The sequence below is a fragment of the Esox lucius genome, chromosome 4, assembly GCF_011004845.1.
Source record: "Esox lucius isolate fEsoLuc1 chromosome 4, fEsoLuc1.pri, whole genome shotgun sequence".
Lineage (NCBI taxonomy): Eukaryota > Metazoa > Chordata > Actinopteri > Esociformes > Esocidae > Esox > Esox lucius.
Window position 1 is genome coordinate 17,016,789 of NC_047572.1, and position 18,994 is coordinate 17,035,782.

Below are 18,994 nucleotides of genomic sequence, written 5' to 3' on the forward strand. Positions count from 1 at the left end.
TACGTGGTCGTGCATGCACATGAGTATTTTTTGGCTGTATGCGCGCTGGGCTCTGCTTTGATGCTTTTGTCTCCCAGAGGGACAGACAGATGCTGCCATTCTGATGCCTCTCGCTCCTGTCTGAGACGATATGAATAGAGGCTCCTAGAGAGAGATTCTGTCCCAAAAACTGTGGCTTACCTCTATCTCTCTGTATCTCTCTGTCTCTATGATCTTTATTTCGTTCAGTATTCAATCGCTGTATAGAAGGATCCTGGAGAGAAAGGGTTCTGTCTGTCACCAATATCCATCCCTAAAAATTGAGGTCTGCCTCTCCCTTTCTCTCTGTCCCTCTCTCTCACCATACACACACTCCCCTAACTACATTTCCATCAACAATTTTAACTGTGAGTGCAGAAAAAACAAAGCCATAGTTGTGGGATTAAAACAGGACGTTTCTGTAAAGTATAATTTATGTTGATATTGAGTACGTTTGGGATCTTTTTGTTTCTGTAAAAACGTTGGTTGAGCTGCATTTACATGCAGAATTTCGTTACTGTTGTTAAGTAAATTTGGAGTCCCTCTGATTTTGTTCTTTGGTCTTCCCATTAAGAATGCAGTTTAGCCTGCTAGATTAAATAAACAGTGACACAGAGTGGTGGGAAAGAGCACAGAGATGAGCTTGCTGCTCCTTTCCAATAAGTACTGGTGACAGATGATTGATGTGTGGCTGCCGTCTGACAAATACAAATAATCTCACTTTTATCCATAATAATCTCATCATGTAGGGTAGTCTACAGTGGTTTCCAGTGGTAAGGTCTCGGCCAGATGTTGGCTAGACTGAAGGCGCTGGTGTGTTCATGTTCTCTTTTAAACAGTTTTTGTCACAGAATTATTGGTTGAATTGGAAATATGATTATATGATTATATATGACACATTGAACGCTAGGTTTTCTTTGAGTACGTGAAAACAAAACAAACTTTTTTTTCACAGGAAATATCACTCGCTGCTTTTTATCATCAACACGCCGGTTCTGTAGGAACACACCACTGGTGGGAAAAAGAGCACTTGTGTAAATCCGCTGCCAAGTGGTCGCAAGTCTAGCTTCCTTCTCTCAATTTCGGTCTATCGGTCTATATCGAAGATGAACAAACTTCCTTCGTAGTCCATCAAGCTGCATACATAAAACGGTTCAACTAACATGAAACCGAACAGGGTTCATGGAGGACCTCCACCCTTTTCTCTGGTCATTCAGCCCTTCTCCTCTGTATCTTCCTGGATGGTTTCTGTAGCTGTCTAGAAGAGTTACGCCGTGAATCGGTGGGCTGTGTTGCCATGGCCTGCTAGTGTGGTGCCGTGGACTCGTATCGACCAAGCCTGTCATGTTAAAAGTTACTTAGTATTGGAGGATCATGATTCCTGGCGGCAGGGCGGGAATCGAAAATAACTGCATTTTATTCCGGCTGGCCCTGGAAATCAATAGAGTGATGAAGGCTCATCATGTCGCTTGCGATATCTCTGAGGTCATATGTCATATGTCGACGCGACGGAGCAGTGGACCAATCCCAGAGCTGTATATACGTGGCTGCGGCCAATCCGCTGTTTATTTCTGGGACATTTATGAAAAAACCCTTGAAGGTCTATTCTCAATTAATCTGAATAATATATACAGTCCTGCCAGCCAGAAGGTATATTTGCATTATAAAGAATGTTTTCTCATTATGTTTCTCATCTGTGTGTTTTATCTTTCAGCCAACAAGACCCTGCAGGGTGGGGGAGGAGGTGAGTCACTCTGTCTTTCTCTATGCTGTAAAAATGGAAGGAATATTAAATGCTACATTTAGGGGTTCTTCACACTGAAGACGTAACAAAAAAAAAAAAAAAGCCAATCTTTAAAAGGGTTCTAAACCCCATAGAGTAAGTGCATTCATCGTAAAATAACTAAACCGAGTAGCTGTAAGGATGCCTTACCCGGTGAAGGGCCTTTTGGTAAAGTTAGTGCTACTGAACTGAGCAGGGTCTGCCCTTATGTAGCAGTGGGGCTGCCGCAAGGCGAGAGGTGGTAGAATTACGTGCTTGGGTAGGGATGCATGATCTGCGAACTGTCTAATGGTAAGGATGAGCCATTCCCCTTGCTCCTCCATACCCAATAGTAGTGGATTTAGCAGTGACTGGAAGCCTGTGGATTGTGTGGAGGAGCAAGGTGACATGGTAGAACTTGAGAAGGTTGAACATCACATCGGCTGCGGCATTCTGGGTAAATTTCCAGGATTGTGATGGCTGTAGTCCGGACATAAGGTGACAAGGTCATGGATTAGTACACGCGCCGCTTCCTGTTTCAGGTAATGTTGTACACTATGTAAATGGCAGAGCCTAAACCTGCAGGAGCGCGTCGCCGCTTTGAGAACAACCTTGTGTAGGGTCATGCCATGTGTTCTGCGTTCTAGTAGGGGTACACCTTGGAGTTCTCAGCCGTGATGGAGAGGGGATGGAGCTGACAGGCCTTGGCCCTGTGGGGGTTCTTATTGTTGATCTTGATGTTTTGGGTCCGACGTTCAAGTTAACATGTCTACCAGACACACAGAAATAATTTTCTTGCAGAGTGTTTGTCAGAGACCATATGAGAGATAACAGGAGTGTTTGTCGGAGACCATATGAGAGATAACAGGAGTGTTTGTCAGAGACCATATGAGAGATAATAGGAGTGCTTGTCAGAGACCATATGAGAGATAACAGGAGTGTTTGTCAGAGACCATATGAGAGATAACAGGAGTGTTTGTCAGAGACCATATGAGAGATAACAAGAGTGTTTGTCAGAGACCATATGAGAGATAACAGGAGTGTTTGTCAGAGACCATATGAGAGATAACAGGAGTGTTTGTCAGAGACCATATGAGAGATAACAGGAGTGTTTGTCAGAGACCATATGAGAGATAACAGGAGTGTTTGTCAGAGACCATATGAGAGATAATAGGAGTGCTTGTCAGAGACCATATGAGAGATAACAGGAGTGTTTGTCAGAGACCATATGAGAGATAACAGGAGTGTTTGTCAGAGACCATATGAGAGATAACAGGAGTGTTTGTCAGAGACCATATGAGAGATAACAGGAGTGTTTGTCAGAGACCATATGAGAGATAACAGGAGTGTTTGTCAGAGACCATATGAGAGATAATAGGAGTGCTTGTCAGAGACCATATGAGAGATAATAGGAGTGTTTGTCAGAGACCATATGAGAGATAACAGGAGTGTTTGTCAGAGACCATATGAGAGATAATAGGAGTGCTTGTCAGAGACCATATGAGAGATAACAGGAGTGTTTGTCAGAGACCATATGAGAGATAACAGGAGTGTTTGTCAGAGACCATATGAGAGATAACAGGAGTGTTTGTCAGAGACCATATGAGAGATAACAGGAGTGTTTGTCAGAGACCATATGAGAGATAACAGGAGTGTTTGTCAGAGACCATATGAGAGATAATAGGAGTGCTTGTCAGAGACCATATGAGAGATAATAGGAGTGTTTGTCAGAGACCATATGAGAGATAACAGGAGTGTTTGTCAGAGACCATATGAGAGATAACAGGAGTGTTTGTCAGAGACCATATGAGAGATAACAGGAGTGTTTGTCAGAGACCATATGAGAGATAACAGGAGTGTTTGTCAGAGACCATATGAGAGATAACAGGAGTGTTTGTCAGAGACCATATGCTCAGGTGTTTTCGAAGGAAGAAGGGATGTTAGGCTGTAGCTTTTAACATCAGAGGTGTCTAGTGCTGGTTTCTTGAGAAGGGGAGCATCTCTGGCCATCTTGACTTTAGAGAGCACGCTGCCGCTTGTCAGGAATGAGTTAATAAGGGAAGTGAGGAATGGTGGTGGGTCCCAGAGATGGTCTGAAGAAGGCAGAAGGGAATGAAAACTAGAGGGACAGTTGTTGAGCAACTGGATATCACTAATTGCATGATTTAATCTGGAGAGAGCAGATAAATCGATTTAACGCATGGATGAGTTTGGTGTGTGAAGTACTACTGAACTCAGAGAATGGGGTGCGGATGTCATCAACGTTCTTTTTTAAAGTGGTTGATATGTTCATCTGAGGGACGAGGAGTAGCTGTCATTTTCCCGGGGTTTCCTCGTCTAAAAAACGATTGGAAGTCTGCAGCTAAATCAGCGGAGAGAAAGGTAGAGAGGAGGGAGTGAATGTATGATAGGTCATCCAGAAGTTTAGTTTTCCTCCTGTTTTGTTCAGCTGCTTGCAGCCATAAGCTGACAGCGAGTCATGGAGCGGGCTGGGACAAAAGAGGACAGTCACAGTCATTGGATGTGGAGAGGGAGGAGAACATGGTTGAGTCAGTAGACAGGAGGGGGAAGGATTTAGCAGATGTGAGAGATTATAGGATAGAAGAGGAAATTGTGGTTGGGGAGAGAGTAACTATTGTGATGGGGCATGACATCTGGGTATGGTTTCAGTGGATAGGGTTGGAGAAAAGCGAAAAGGAGTCAAAGTAATATAATGTGAAACCTGGAGGAGGGCTGCCGTGAGATTAGTCCACAAAACAGTATTTACGCTGGATGAAAATTCAAAAAGATTTTACTGAATTACTGTCCGGTAACATTGAAACCAGGATCTATCTGGGGAGTCCACACTTCTCCTGCCTGCCAGTGGCCATTGAAGGGGAGCATTAAGCCCACTGCATTAAGTTATGATGTCGACCTGCAGTCAGTTTGGCAAGTTCTCTAAAAATGCCCTTTCTGGCAGTTTATGGATGAGAAATAAAACTGAAATCCTCTGGCAATGTCTCCATTGGACAGTCAGCACGCCCATTATCTCCATTGGACAGTCAGCACGCCCATTATCTCCATTGGACAGTCAGCACGCCCATTATCTCCATTGGACAGTCAGCACGCCCATTATCTCCATTGGACAGTCAGCACGCCCATTATCTCCATTGGACAGTCAGCACGCCCATTATCTCCATTGGACAGTCAGCACGCCCATTATCTCCATTGGACAGTCCGCACGCCCATTATCTCCATTGGACAGTCAGCACGCCCAATGTCTCCATTGGACAGTCAGCACGCCCATTATCTCCATTGGACAGTCAGCACGCCCATTATCTCCATTGGACAGTCCGCACGCCCATTATCTCCATTGGACAGTCAGCACGCCCAATGTCTCCATTGGACAGTCAGCACGCCCATTATCTCCATTGGACAGTCAGCACGCCCATTATCTCCATTGGACAGTCAGCAAGCCCATTATCTCCATTGGACAGTCAGCAAGCCCATTATCTCCATTGGACAGTCAGCACGCCCATTATCTCCATTGGACAGTCAGCACGCCCATTATCTCCATTGGACAGTCAGCACGCCCATTATCTCCATTGGACAGTCAGCACGCCCCTTTCTGACTCACCACCTGAACCGCCGGTGGGGTTGTGTTGTAAGAAAGCTGCATGTTTAGAAAATGCCCTTTTATGGTTCCCAGCTCAAGGTGTACCTGGTCATGATAATGTTCTCGAATCGGCTCCTTGATATGCCGCAACTGTCAGTTGGATGGATTATCTTGGCAAAGGAGAAATGCTAACTAATAGAATAGTTACTAATTTGTAGGAAAAGCTAGCTTTTTGTACATTCGGAAAAAACGTCTGCCCTTTTTTTTTTTTCAGCTTATGAAACATGGAGCCAGCATTACATGTTAGGTGTGTATATTTTTCATTGTAGTAAAGATTAGGTCAAGCACATTGCGTTGTGAGTGGAAAGAGACCGGGATTGGTTGAGGTCAAAAGAGGAAAGTAGTGGAAAGAACGAGGTGGAAATAAACAAGTCTGAGGCAGACATCGAGAGGTTGAAGTCCCCCAGTGATTTTAGCGGTGAGCCATCGTCAGGAAATCAGCTTATCACGATGTCAGGCTCATCCTGGTGCACGATATATGACAACAATGTTCAGACAGAATGGACTAATGACATTGACTGTATGGAATGTTGAGTGGGAGGGTTGAAACGAGGATCGCTGTTCCACCACAACCAAGACCAGTCTTGGATAATGGAAAAACACAGGTATAGGAGAGTATCTGGATTTGAAATGTTTAGATGGGGTAATCCATGCCTCTATCAGGGCCAAAATTAAAGGGCACCAAGAGCAGGATAGGCAGAGGCCAAGTCTTGTTGACAGAATAATTAGCAGAATAATTTCCAAATGCTGACAGAGGCAGGTCATTAAGAAAACAAAGAAACAGTTTTAATACCATAAAATGGTTTTCCAGCAGATACTAATGTAGAGGTCTCTGAGATCTTCAGGGAGTTGGGCGGTGGTTGCTGTCCGGTGACTTTTACTAGGTTTTAGAGAAACTGTTCATTACATTTCAGTTGTGTTAATTTAAGTGATCTGCATAGATGCATGCCGTAAACCAATACCAATAGTACTTACCTTTTTTATAACAGCAGACCAACACATAAGTAAGCACTTGAGTCACCTATGCAGCAAGCCTTCAGCATGTTGTACTTCTGTAGATTGAACTCTATTTAATTTTGTAAATGTATCTATTTTAGAAAGGTTTTTAAAATGGTGAAATTGTCAAACAACTCAACCATTTGTGAACGTCTCAAATGATGAGCGGTGTCATCATAAAACAATGTCAAGGAGAAAATCTATATGGATAGTTTTCCCAAATTATTAAACGACACGCACATGTTTTAGCATCGGTGGCACAAATTCCACAAATGTCTGAAATTAGCAGGGTTTATATGGGATTTGTGCCACCAATCCCATTTGTGGAGATTTGACAATTGGAGATGAACACATTTCTTGTCTACTCCTCTTTCTCTCTCTGTTTGGTGTATGAGAGGGAGGGAGTGTACGTGAGTGCTTTTCATCCAGCGTTACAGTAGGTATATTTAGTGTGGTTGCAGGTGAGAAGTCAATAGTATATCATTTATGGCTATAGAGCACTGTGTATATAAACAGTCTGTTCTTGAGTCAGTGCAACGCTTCGCGGTGCGTGTGCATGGTGTTGAGAGACTGTGGAGCTAATCGATACCTGCGATAAATCTCTCCTGCTAATGCCCACTCACTCAGACCCCCGGACACACACCCACCCATGATTACAGTATTACCCAGTGTCCTGTATTTTTCCTTCTGGCCTCCCGATACGGCTGATGTGTGGAACCTCACCAAGTCATTTTGAGTAACAAAACCAGCGTGTGTGCAGCCTGTGTGTGTACCCGTTAAGCCCCCAGCAGACCAAGCTGTGTTTAGTCTCTCCCAGGCAGGCCACTCCTGCGTCTCCATGGCGATGTCTCAGGTAGCTCTACCCTCCTTGACGTTTCTGCCTGCTCGGAGGAAAGTAGCTGATAGCAAAGTGCTGTGAAATAGAACAAGGGACCACAGATGGGAATTATTTATATGTAGCCCGGGCTTATTTTGTGCAATACTTCTGTTGAGAATGGTCCCTGGCTGCTGAATAAACAAATTCGTAAATCAAGATGGTATATTCAGAAGCAATGCCAAAATTAACGTAAGAAACACATTCTCTAAGGAGGATTATACCAGCCGATAGCTGGTTCCGTACTCAGCTTCTCTCATCGTGTATCCTCTGTTGATATCCTTTGCCTACAGAGGACTTTTTTCACTACCACTGGCAATTTCTTTCTCTCCCCCTCTTACTCCACTCATCTCTCTTAGTCATTTCCCCGGTCTTTCTTCGCCCCTCTCTGTCTTTCTCCCTCTCCCTCTGTCTCCATCTTCTCTCTCTTTCTCCCCCTCCTGCTGTCTCCCCCTTCTCTCTCTTTCTCCCTCTCTCCTCTGAGGTTTGTTATGGCAGAGTGAAGCTAGGTGCTAATTAGGCAGGTACAGACAGTGTTCTGGTCAGGCCTCTAAAGAGAGAGGGAGAATGTATGAGATAGAGGCGAGAGACAAACAAGAGGAAACATTTGAAAGACAGAGTGAGAGGGAGGTAAAGACAGTGAGCGAAAACTCAGTGGGTGATGAAGTTTATAGATTATGATTTGAAGAGGGAAGGGAAAAGCTTTGTTCTGCCCACATCACATTGACAATAGGCCTAGTGCACTTCCACTATTCATCTGTGTCAAACAGCAGGCAGGCAGAATGAGTAGCAGAGATTAGGTAGAATGTGTGTGGGTTCGTGTGTGTGTGTGTGTGTGTGTGTGTGTGTGTGTGTGTGTGTGTGTGTGGTGGGGGGGGTCTCATAGGGTGGAATGAGATCCATATCAAAACTCCTACACATACATCATAAAGCATCTTTTACTCAATTCAGATATCTTATTTACTTGAGACTACCAGATCAGCTTAAAATATGTTTCGTAATTGTCAGTCCTCTGCATACAGTATCCATATAGGCTACACTCAGTGTGCCAGAGAAATGAATCATTCCCCCAAACACTTACATGCTTACACACAAACGCACACACATACATACTCATGCTCACATTAACGCACTTCGTTTTATTTACTCCTCTCTGTATTTTCGAACATAATAACTTACACAGTTAGTCTACACTTGTTGTAAACAGATAATGTGACTTGAGATACACACAGTCATAAAAATGAAATTGACCCTCCAGCTAAAATTAAATATGAAAAAAGTTTTTTTTTAAATACATGTTGACAGTAAAATGCTAATGCTCTCTTTGCTTTGGCCAGAGCCTGGACTGTAGGGTTTCCACCACTACCAGACCATCCTAAATGTTGCCACGGCAACAAGGCTGAAATAAATGATTGGCCTACTCGCTGGGGGATTGTGGGAAGGCAATATGCTGGCGTTCCGCCCCATTAGTTTAACAGACAGGCTCTGGACCTATCACTGGTCATTTGGCAAGGTTATCTGTTACGACTTAGTATTCCATATGTACAACTAGTGTGTGAGTTTGTGTGTGTGTCTTGGCCTGTGTGTATTTTGCTGAGAGGTGCAGCTTCCCAGCCAGGTAAGCATAAAGCCAATTATCACCTGGTGCTTCTGCAGCTGACAGTGTTTAATGATAAGGTAGGTTGTCTGCAGATGACACCAACAACGGAACACTGTACTGGCGGGTCCCCAAAGCCAACTCTCTCACTGTTCTGCTCTGCTCACACCCCAGTTCTCACTGTTTGTTGTTATTTCCTTTCCTCGTCTCTTTTCTTCTCTACCTCTACTTGAGTTCTGTCTCGCCATTCTCTTATCTGAGCTCTACTGACCTTATCTCTTTGTGAAAGCCCTTCTACTAGACTCTACTGTCCTTATCCCTCTTTTACTTTCCTACGACTCTTCATCTTATTACTTTGTCACTGTCCTTATACTAGACTCTATTGTCCTTATCTCTTTGTGACCGTTCTTCTACTAGACTCTATTGTTTTTGTTTCTTTGTGACAGTCCTTCTACTAGACTATTGTCCTTATGTCTTTGTGACTATCCTTTTACTAGACTCTACTTTCCCTTTCTCTGTTATTGTCATTCTACTAGACTCTACCGTCCATATCCTTCCCTGTGACTGTCATAGACTGTACTGTCCTTATCGCTCTGTCTCTTTCTATTAACTTCACATCCTTCCATCTATTCTGTCAAGAACTTTTCTTTTGTTTATCATGAATCTCTTTTCCTGTCTGTGTTCCTTTCTCTCCCTCCTGTTAGATTCTGTCCAAGTTTGATCCATGAACAAAATAAATGCAACCAGAAGTCAGGGGAGATCCATCTTTATTCAGCATGAGTCTATGATGTTTCCCTTCGGTTTCTCATTTCTCTCTCTCTCCAATGATTACAAAGTGGACACAGTATTTATGTCCCAGCACATCCCCACCAATATCTGGCTGTCTTCCAATCACATACGTGTATTCTACATCCTAACCTTACATGGCCTAATAGTGTCCCTTCTTAAGTTTCTTGGCTCCACAGCTTATCAGGTTGTGTGAGGCCCCTCAATAGTAGATACCAACTGCTTGTGATACGGTACCTCATATAGCACAAGATAACGAACCACTCCTCTAACAAGAGAATAGAACTAAAATACATGCATATCATCAGGTACAGACAGGTTTCCTCACAATGGTGTGTGACAACCTACGGTCCATGGGTCTATTCATAGGGTCTATGACAGTCAGATGGAAAACTCCTATCAGGAGGTATGGACAGGATGTGTGGAAATCATCAGAAATGGGGCATCATATTTCCTACTTAGTGTCCTTCGTACAGAGATCATTAATACTCTCATACATTGTGTAATTCAGCTACTTTTCATGCCCAATATCTATCAGTCCCCCCTTCACACATTAATGATTAACATATAATAATTACATGTTGATAAAAATAGCAAAAATAAAATTACAGTCCAATTCCTAATGAACTGAAAAGGTCCAAACACTTTGGTTAAAAAACAATAAATAAAAATAATAAAAAGGATTATCTGGCCTATGAGGCTTTATTATTCCTGAAATGAAATGAAAATAAGATGCAATGGACACAGCTTGCCCTGGCACATAGCACTGTATGGTACTGCAATCACAATAACCATTGTGATCGATCTTTGTCATACACATCAAGTCCCAGGCTACTATCAGTCTAACCCGTGTCCAACAGAAACAGACCTAACATGACATATTAATGAAATGCATAATTCATTCACAATAAACCCTTTAAACAATCAAAGTCCCCCCCTTGTCCATATCATGAGTCATGCGTCAACATCATACCAACAACCCAACATATCCTGAACGTAACACAACACTCAACTCCAATGAATGTACTAGTGACAGTTTCTACCTTTTGAAAAGGAATATGGCACTATTAAACATATCAGGACAGTTGTTGTAATTATGACTATTATGCAGCTTCATAAAAAGACAAGTATCAATGACCAATGTTTGGGTAGTGATCATATGTAGTCCTCTACCTGCCTTGTGAGGAATGAACATACATACATACATAAGATATCAAAATATCTGTCAATTTAGGAAAACTATTGATTGTTAAGAATTAAGCTGGATTCCCATCAAATGTCCTGTAGTTCTAGTCTTCAGTCTTCTCTGTCTTGCATCAGTGATGTAAAGTTCCAATATCAGCTATTGCAGTCAGTGTGATGTGGACCCACCAAATTGCCTGGTTGTTCTAACAAGTCAGTGTAGGTGTGTAGTGGAGTAGTGAGTTTCCAAAACTTCACTACTTCAAGATTAACACCACAACAGTGTCTTCTACTGTGTTGGGACCATGTGACCTTTCCAGTCAACTGGCCCGTGGTACTCTGACCTGTAGTATGTGGAGTCCCTCAGGACTCTCCTCTCATCTTGCTGTCAATGATTCATCTGGAAATGGGATGTGAAGCCAAGTGATCTGACCCTGGCATCGTTCTGCCATGTGATTGGTCAGGAGGATTCGGAACAGATTCAACCAGTGTAGTTGTAGAAATCCTTCTTGAACATGTTGCTGGTACTCACACACTCAGTTGCCTGTGTCCAGTCAGTGACGTGATGTATCATCAGAAAAGGGGGTTGTGATGTCCTGATCTGTTGAAAGTATAACTGCAAAACAACGATTAGTGTGGTTCAACAGTCCATCTGACTTTCATCCACTGGGTCTGGTTCCGTCAACTCCCAACAATGAAGACAATAGATCAGTCTTGAAAACTTGGGGATCTCAGAAGTTCCATAGACAAGTTTCAAAAGTCCATGTCAAATTTCCTTTTCCATCTAGAACGGGCTTGGTTGATGTTTCATTCAATGTGCTATATTTATGCTGGATAGCACCTAGCAGTAGAATGAGATTCCGTTGTCTGATCAGACTTGACTATGCATAACCAAATCAAAAATGGTAAGATCTAATATATTCCACCATTAAAATGTTAGACCTTACAAATAAACAAATGAAAACAAATCCAAGGAATGGAAGATGTAAAACATAACAAATGCCAGTGCACCATTATAACTATGCAAACAGAAAAAAAACTAAATGTTCATGTAACTCCTTATAAGTACAATTTGATTTGCTTTGAGCCCTAAGCTCAACTATTTCCAATCATAATCAGTTATCATATCATACATCCCCCCTGCTTTCACTTCATTAAGTCAATGGAAAGCGACACCATGAGTGAAAGCAGAATCACGGCGAATACGGCCACAGGAGGCGCCATCCTGAACCCACACTGGCCATCATTTTGGGACGGACATGTAAAAATAAAGATTTGGTAATAGGGATGGATCTAGAATCCATTTGTTATGGAGTTTCGTACTGTATATTCATCAAAAACAACAAAGTGGAAATGTTATAAACACAAACATTCACTAACACAATCAAAGACATCAATGTGCAACACAGTCTTGTGCGAAGGAATTATAAACCATATAACCCACTGACACATTCGTCTTACAGAGCTAAACAGCTCTCAAATTCTTTAATTGGCTATCATGCATTTATAATATCCTGAAGTTTCTTGGCACATGCCTAACTAAATTGGTTAGCCCACTAAGGGATATGCTGAGCAACTAAATTTTAGGAGAGAAAAACTCCAGCCCAAGTTCCAGTGGTACATCTACTGCAACCACCAGGGCGATTGTATTAGCATATCTACAGCACCCAAATTTAGCATTTTTAAAGGCAACGACCAAACTACCTTGTGACAAACAATGTCTTAATTGACCTTCTACATTTAAGTAAAATTCTCCAACTTTGATTCATTTTCATTCCAAATAGTGGCGGTCAGCCAAAGACTAAATCACAACTTATATTTTGACCACATCTGTGGTTCTATTGACATCAGAATTACTCTATCATCAACAATGGAGGATGACTTTTGGTCTCCACCCTCACTGTAGTCCATAAATTCCTATATTAAAACTATTGAGTGGAAAATGGGTCTAACCTTTACCTAATGTTTGACTATCCCAAAACTGAATATGCCTATTTTGAGGAAATAACCACAGTTGAGACCAGTCTTAACACTCAATTTGAACCCTTAGTAATAGGCTGCCCTGATTTAATGGGAGAGGTTGTTTGGGGTCATCCTAGGGGTCTGCCCTCCTTCCTGGAGCCCTTGACTTTTCCCACTTATAGTTAGCCATGAATAAAGGCAAAAATTATTATTTAAAATGTGTATGAAATTTAGGTTTCTATGTATTCAAAATCTGTACATGGTCCTCAGACTGTCAGTAGCACCATATGTTATTCTCTCAACCTAGCCAATATCCTTTAAATGAAGGTTCAGATTTATTGTCTTACTTATCTCTAGTATTGTGTGCAGTTTGTAAAAATATGCTTGTCATATCTATACAATTACTTAACATTCTTGTGGACATTCCAAAACATTGATACAAATTATGACTAAACCGAAAACAGACATGACCACCCAAGTAAGCCTATGTATTCTAACACAGGGCAGTGTGTGGGGGAATTGGCTCAAGCACTCCTCCCTCCTGTGCTGCTCTTAGAACCCAGGATTAGTCTATTTTTGTCAGTCAACCTATTTAGAACTGAGTATCTAGCTTTTGTTCTTTAAAACACATATGTCATCTCAGTAACTAGAGAACAAATTAAACGGTTCCTAATTAACCAAAGCAAATTCAGAATAAAATATACAATTTTATTGTAGGGGAAAAACTCGCTTTTGGCGGTTTTCACCCTTTTTGTCCTAATTTCACATGAGACTGTAATCTCAATCTTTTGTCTAAAACCAATTTATAACATATATTAGAACCAAATTCAGTGCACATGGAAAGCCACGTGTCTATTTAAAAAAATTATTACCCTATGTGTATTGTTTCCCTCTCACCAGTTGTCCTGTGACAAGGCAGAGAGAGAGAGACAACACACATGCATTCCAACTTGGGGGAAACCCTCTGTAAAGGCTTATGGCTGTTTTGGATTTATATTCAGTCCTCATGGGACACAGCGTGTCTTCTTAACATTAAAGATTATCACCATGTGGATTCTTCATTCTATCACTGATATAATATATAAGGAAAGAGAAAACACAATATTTTAACCTTTTGTAAGAAAACCATGAGACTATTTTACTAGATTACAAAATCATCATTGTACCAATTTCTAATTTATCACAAGGGTTAGATGTACCCTCGTGTTAAAGCCTGTAGTGAGACCCTCCTTGAGGCCTTACGGTTTTAAACATTATCATCAATGCAATAAATACGTTTGATTTAAATTTACATAGTGAACATGACAAAGCACAACAAAACAGGCTATTCCTTGAATACCTATTAAAACATGTTCAAGCATGACAGAACAAAACAGGCTATTTCCAATGCTTATTAAAACATGCTATATACCATCAAAGTGCTTTCAAACTAATATTAACTTGAATAAGCATGGTCATTATCAAGGGAAGTGATCAGGTTTCCTTGATAAGTTCCAGCTCTACTCAATATTTAGGTATGATACATTTTTGGAAACACATTTAAAACTCTTAATCAATGATTATTAGCTCACGTCAGTTCCCGGTATCACCAGGAAATCCTCTGTCTTTGATTCCTGAATTCCATACATGGGAGAACTTTCCTTGCTGCTGATCGGAATGTGGGTAGAATGTCTCATGTTCCAACTGTCTGTGCATCCTGTCTTTTTCTTTTGGTTCTTCTTCTTCTTGCGACACTCATCCTGCCAATGTCCAATGATTCCACAATAGTGACATGATCCTGGTTTCTTTTTTAATGGGCTTTGAGTGTCTTTAGATGTTGTTCCTGCTTTCAACGTTTCCAGTTCCTTTTTCCAACTTATCTAGTTCAGCCATTTGTTCAGCCGACGCCCGAACACATTCTTTCTCATTCTATCTTTGAGGAATTTATCAATCCATTCTTCAATTTCTGATAACACAATCAACGACCATTGTGTTTTTTGTAATTCATCAGGCATTCTTTGAATTTCTTCCCATATTTTCTGTATATCAAAAAAACTCCAAAAAACTTATTCTGGAACAATGGCATATTTTTTAATTATCTCTTGGTGACAGTTATCTATTTTCAAACTCTTTTTGATCTCATAGGCCAAGGATTTCACCATTTTCTAAATTACAACGGGAGGGCTGCAGTCCCTGTATTTACCACGTTGTTTAAAGACGTCTTTTTCTTCCCCTTACTTGTACAAGATTTAAATTATTACTACATACGCATCAACCTGCTATCCAAATAACAAGGACTTCTAGATGAATACCGAAGCTTTGCACTAAACAGTGGCCTATATTAGGACTTTACACATGTGTCACTTACTACTCAGTCTAGTAAGTACTTCCCATCATAACAAGGAAGATTTATCAAGGACTTCTAGATGGCTTAACGAAGATTTATCTTCTTCTGTGGAATCTCTGGACTAAGACTAAGAACACATCTTTCAGTGTCAACGTAAGTCTTGCGTGTCCTCACCACAGGTTTCCATTGCCTAAAAAAACGATATTTCTAGGTCTTCTTGTTCCAGATGTGTTAATCTGGATACTCATGCTGATTTAACTGACTTGTTCTTTTAGAGTGGTTTGACTCACCATTCAGAGTGCAAATCCATCTATCCGGGTCACGGCACCATACTGTTAGATTCTGTCCAAGTTTGATCCATGAACAAAATAAATGCAACCAGAAGTCAGGGGAGATCCATCTTTATTCAGCATGAGTCTATGATGTTTCCCTTCGGTTTCTCATTTCTCTCTCTCTCCAATGATTACAAAGTGGACACAGTATTTATGTCCCAGCACATCCCCACCAATATCTGGCTGTCTTCCAATCACATACGTGTATTCTACATCCTAACCTTACATGGCCTAATAGTGTCCCTTCTTAAGTTTCTTGGCTCCACAGCTTATCAGGTTGTGTGAGGCCCCTCAATAGTAGATACCAACTGCTTGTGATACGGTACCTCATATAGCACAAGATAACGAACCACTCCTCTAACAAGAGAATAGAACTAAAATACATGCATATCATCAGGTACAGACAGGTTTCCTCACAATGGTGTGTGACAACCTACGGTCCATGGGTCTATTCATAGGGTCTATGACAGTCAGATGGAAAACTCCTATCAGGAGGTATGGACAGGATGTGTGGAAATCATCAGAAATGGGGCATCATATTTCCTACTTAGTGTCCTTCGTACAGAGATCATTAATACTCTCATACATTGTGTAATTCAGCTACTTTTCATGCCCAATATCTATCACTCCCTTTCTTAATCCCTCTCTCTGTCTCTCTCTGTCAGCCTTGAAAGACTCACTAAGTTTAGCCTCTTGTCCAGAATCTCCCAATCCTCCTCTTTCTCATACACTCTCCCCCAAAACATGAAAAAGAAAAGATAAAGAAGGATATGAAAATGAAAGAAACACAGTATGTAGCCTTTCAAGTTCCCATCAGTGTTCCCACCAATAGGGGTTGAATTCAGAGCAATTCAGAAGCAGTTATACACTTTTAGTATTGGAAATGATCATAGAAAACTCCCCAGGGGTATGTCAGAGATGCTTTTATAGTACCTCAGAACATTTCTGAATCTTCCTTCTAAGTAAAGAGGGTTATTGTCTTTGTATCACTGTCTTTATCACTGTTGGAGTTAATTCCACAAATTGAGTTCTAATTGAATACCCTCTCCCAGTATTTTCTATTTATTCAATTGTAATTCCAGATCAGTCTTTGAATTCATAAACGTTTAAATTCCTCACAATCCAAATTTTAGGTAAATTCCCGATTTGAGTTCAATTTCCTGATGCTGCTAGACTGATCATGTCAGAGTTCAATCATACAAATGTAGCTATACTGATAATATAAAACTAAAAGTTGAAATGACTTTAAACCCATCCTGTAGCACTTAAAAAAAATATATAAAGATTTCAGTCATTCCATAAAATGCTTGAATTTTTCAAATGTTAATTTGCAATAATTAAATAAAAATTTTGTTTTTGTAATTGTAATTTAGTTCTATTTTATTCCGTTCCGATTGTGTTTTTTAAATTCAGTTTAAATTCCATAACAAAAAGGTTGCTAAAATTTGAATGGAACTCACGTCCATTCTCCAATTCAGCGGTTGTCATATTGTCACTGTAAGCCTGTGAGTTGAAACAGTCATGTATCTTGATAAATGCTGGTTTGTGAAGACTGGCAGGTGTTTGATTTACAACCGGGAGTCTGATATACAAGCCAAGATCACAGAGACCATGTCTGTCTATAATAGGATGTTTCATACGCCCCCAACAGTCCTCAGTCTGGACACACACAAACACACGCCACATAACTCCCTGTCAATACAAGGTCAGACATAAGGAGCTACAAATGAAAAACCACCTTCCTATGATCTTTCACCGCTCCCATCTCTCTTCTCTTGAAACAGATTCCTTATTCCTATCTCCATCCTTCCCCTCCCTCCCTCCTTTTCTCCCTCTGTCCTGTTATCACACTTGCTCTCACAGAGAGTGTGTCAGTGAATGGCTGTCTGGTGGGTTCACCTCCATTTCTATTCACACAGAGGTGGAACTAAACCGTGCTACTCTTTCCCCCCGGGGACACTGTGTGTGTGTGTGTGTGTGTGTGTGTGTGTGTGTTTGTGTGTGTGTGTGTGTGTGTGCACGCGCACTTCTCAGACAGAGACCCAACCAGTCAGCCGTCCTATTCTGTCGTGCCACCTTCCACCCTCGCGGAGCGCAGAGTGATAATGTATGACACGGTGACAGTGCAGGGCGATAATGTATGAGGTGCCAGGAAGGAACAAAGAACGCACTCCGCACTCGCAGTCCCACGTGGAGCCGAGTTGTTAGCGCTTTAATGACGGGCGCTGTGTATACTAATGGTTGTTAGCTCAACATTCACGGGGGAAGGATCTGAAAAATATTCTCCCGAATCAGAGAAACCTTTTTCTTGTTAACTGACGTGGCTTATCGTTCGAGTGGGGGTGGGGGGCTGAATGTAAATGGTATCTCACACCCCTCCCCTCTCGTTAACAACACACAGGCAATTGTCACTTCACACCTCATTTACTAATTTTTGTGGGTACAGTTTATACAAATTGTGCTGTACATAATGTGCCACTGTCTTCCCTCTCTCCTTTCAGTGGATGGTGCAATCCACCGCGTGGCTGGCCCCCTACTGAAGGCAGAGTGTGCCGAGCTGCGAGGGTGTGAGACAGGAGAGGCCAAGATCACGGGGGGCTACGGCCTGCCTGCCAAGTGTGAGTCCACGAGGAGATGATATAACAGCTATACAGCACTTACACAAAGGGTGGTCTTTTAATCGTCTGTATTACTCTAAAGAGTTGTACAATACCCAGGGTGGTCTTTTCATAGTCTGTATTACTCTTAGAGGTGTACAATACCCAGGGTGGTCTTTTCATAGTCTGTATTACTCTATAGAGGTGTACAATACCCAGGGTGGTCTTTTAATAGTCTGTATTACTCTAAAGAGGTGTACAATACCCAGGGTGGTCTTTTCATAGTCTGTATTACTCTATAGAGGTGTACAATACCCAGGGTGGTCTTTTAATAGTCTGTATTACTCTAAAGAGGTGTACAATACCCAAGGTGGTATTTTAATAGTCTGTATTACTCTATAGAGGTGTACAATACCCAAGGTGGTCTTTTAATAGTCTGTATTACTCTATAGAGGCCTACAATACCCAGGGTGGTCTTTTCATATGCTATATACCTTGTTAACAGGTCTACAATACCCAGGGTGGTCTTTTAATAGGCTATATTACTTGAAACAGGTCTACAATACCCAGGGTGGTCTTTTAATAGGCTCTATACCTTGAAACAGGTCTACAATACCCAGGGTGGTCTTTTAATTGGCTATATACCTTGAAACAGGTCTACAATACCCAGGGCAGTATTTTAATGTACTATATTACTTGAAACAGGTCTACAATACCCAGGGCAGTCTTTTAATGTACTATATTGCTTGAAACAGGTCTACAATACCAAGGGCAGTCATTTAATAGGCTATATACCTTGTAACAGGTCTACCATACCCAGGGTGGTCTTTTAATAGGGTATATACCCTGTAAAAGTTCTACAATATCCAGGGTAGTCTTTTAATAGGCTGTATTACTTTAAACAGGT

At 41.4% G+C, this 18,994-nt stretch overlaps 1 protein-coding gene across 3 annotated transcripts in view; it reads left to right on the plus strand.

Annotated features, from left to right (window-relative positions):
* Positions 1-18,994, plus strand: part of macrod1 (mono-ADP ribosylhydrolase 1) — a 70,255-nt gene that overhangs the window by 40,096 nt on the left and 11,165 nt on the right. For all 3 annotated transcript variants that reach the window (XM_010898335.3, XM_010898334.4, XM_010898333.4), the window contains exons 4-5: positions 1,733-1,762; positions 17,992-18,108. In XM_010898335.3, coding sequence (XP_010896637.2) covers positions 1,733-1,762; positions 17,992-18,108 — 147 coding nt within the window. The remainder of the gene's footprint in view (positions 1-1,732; positions 1,763-17,991; positions 18,109-18,994) is intronic.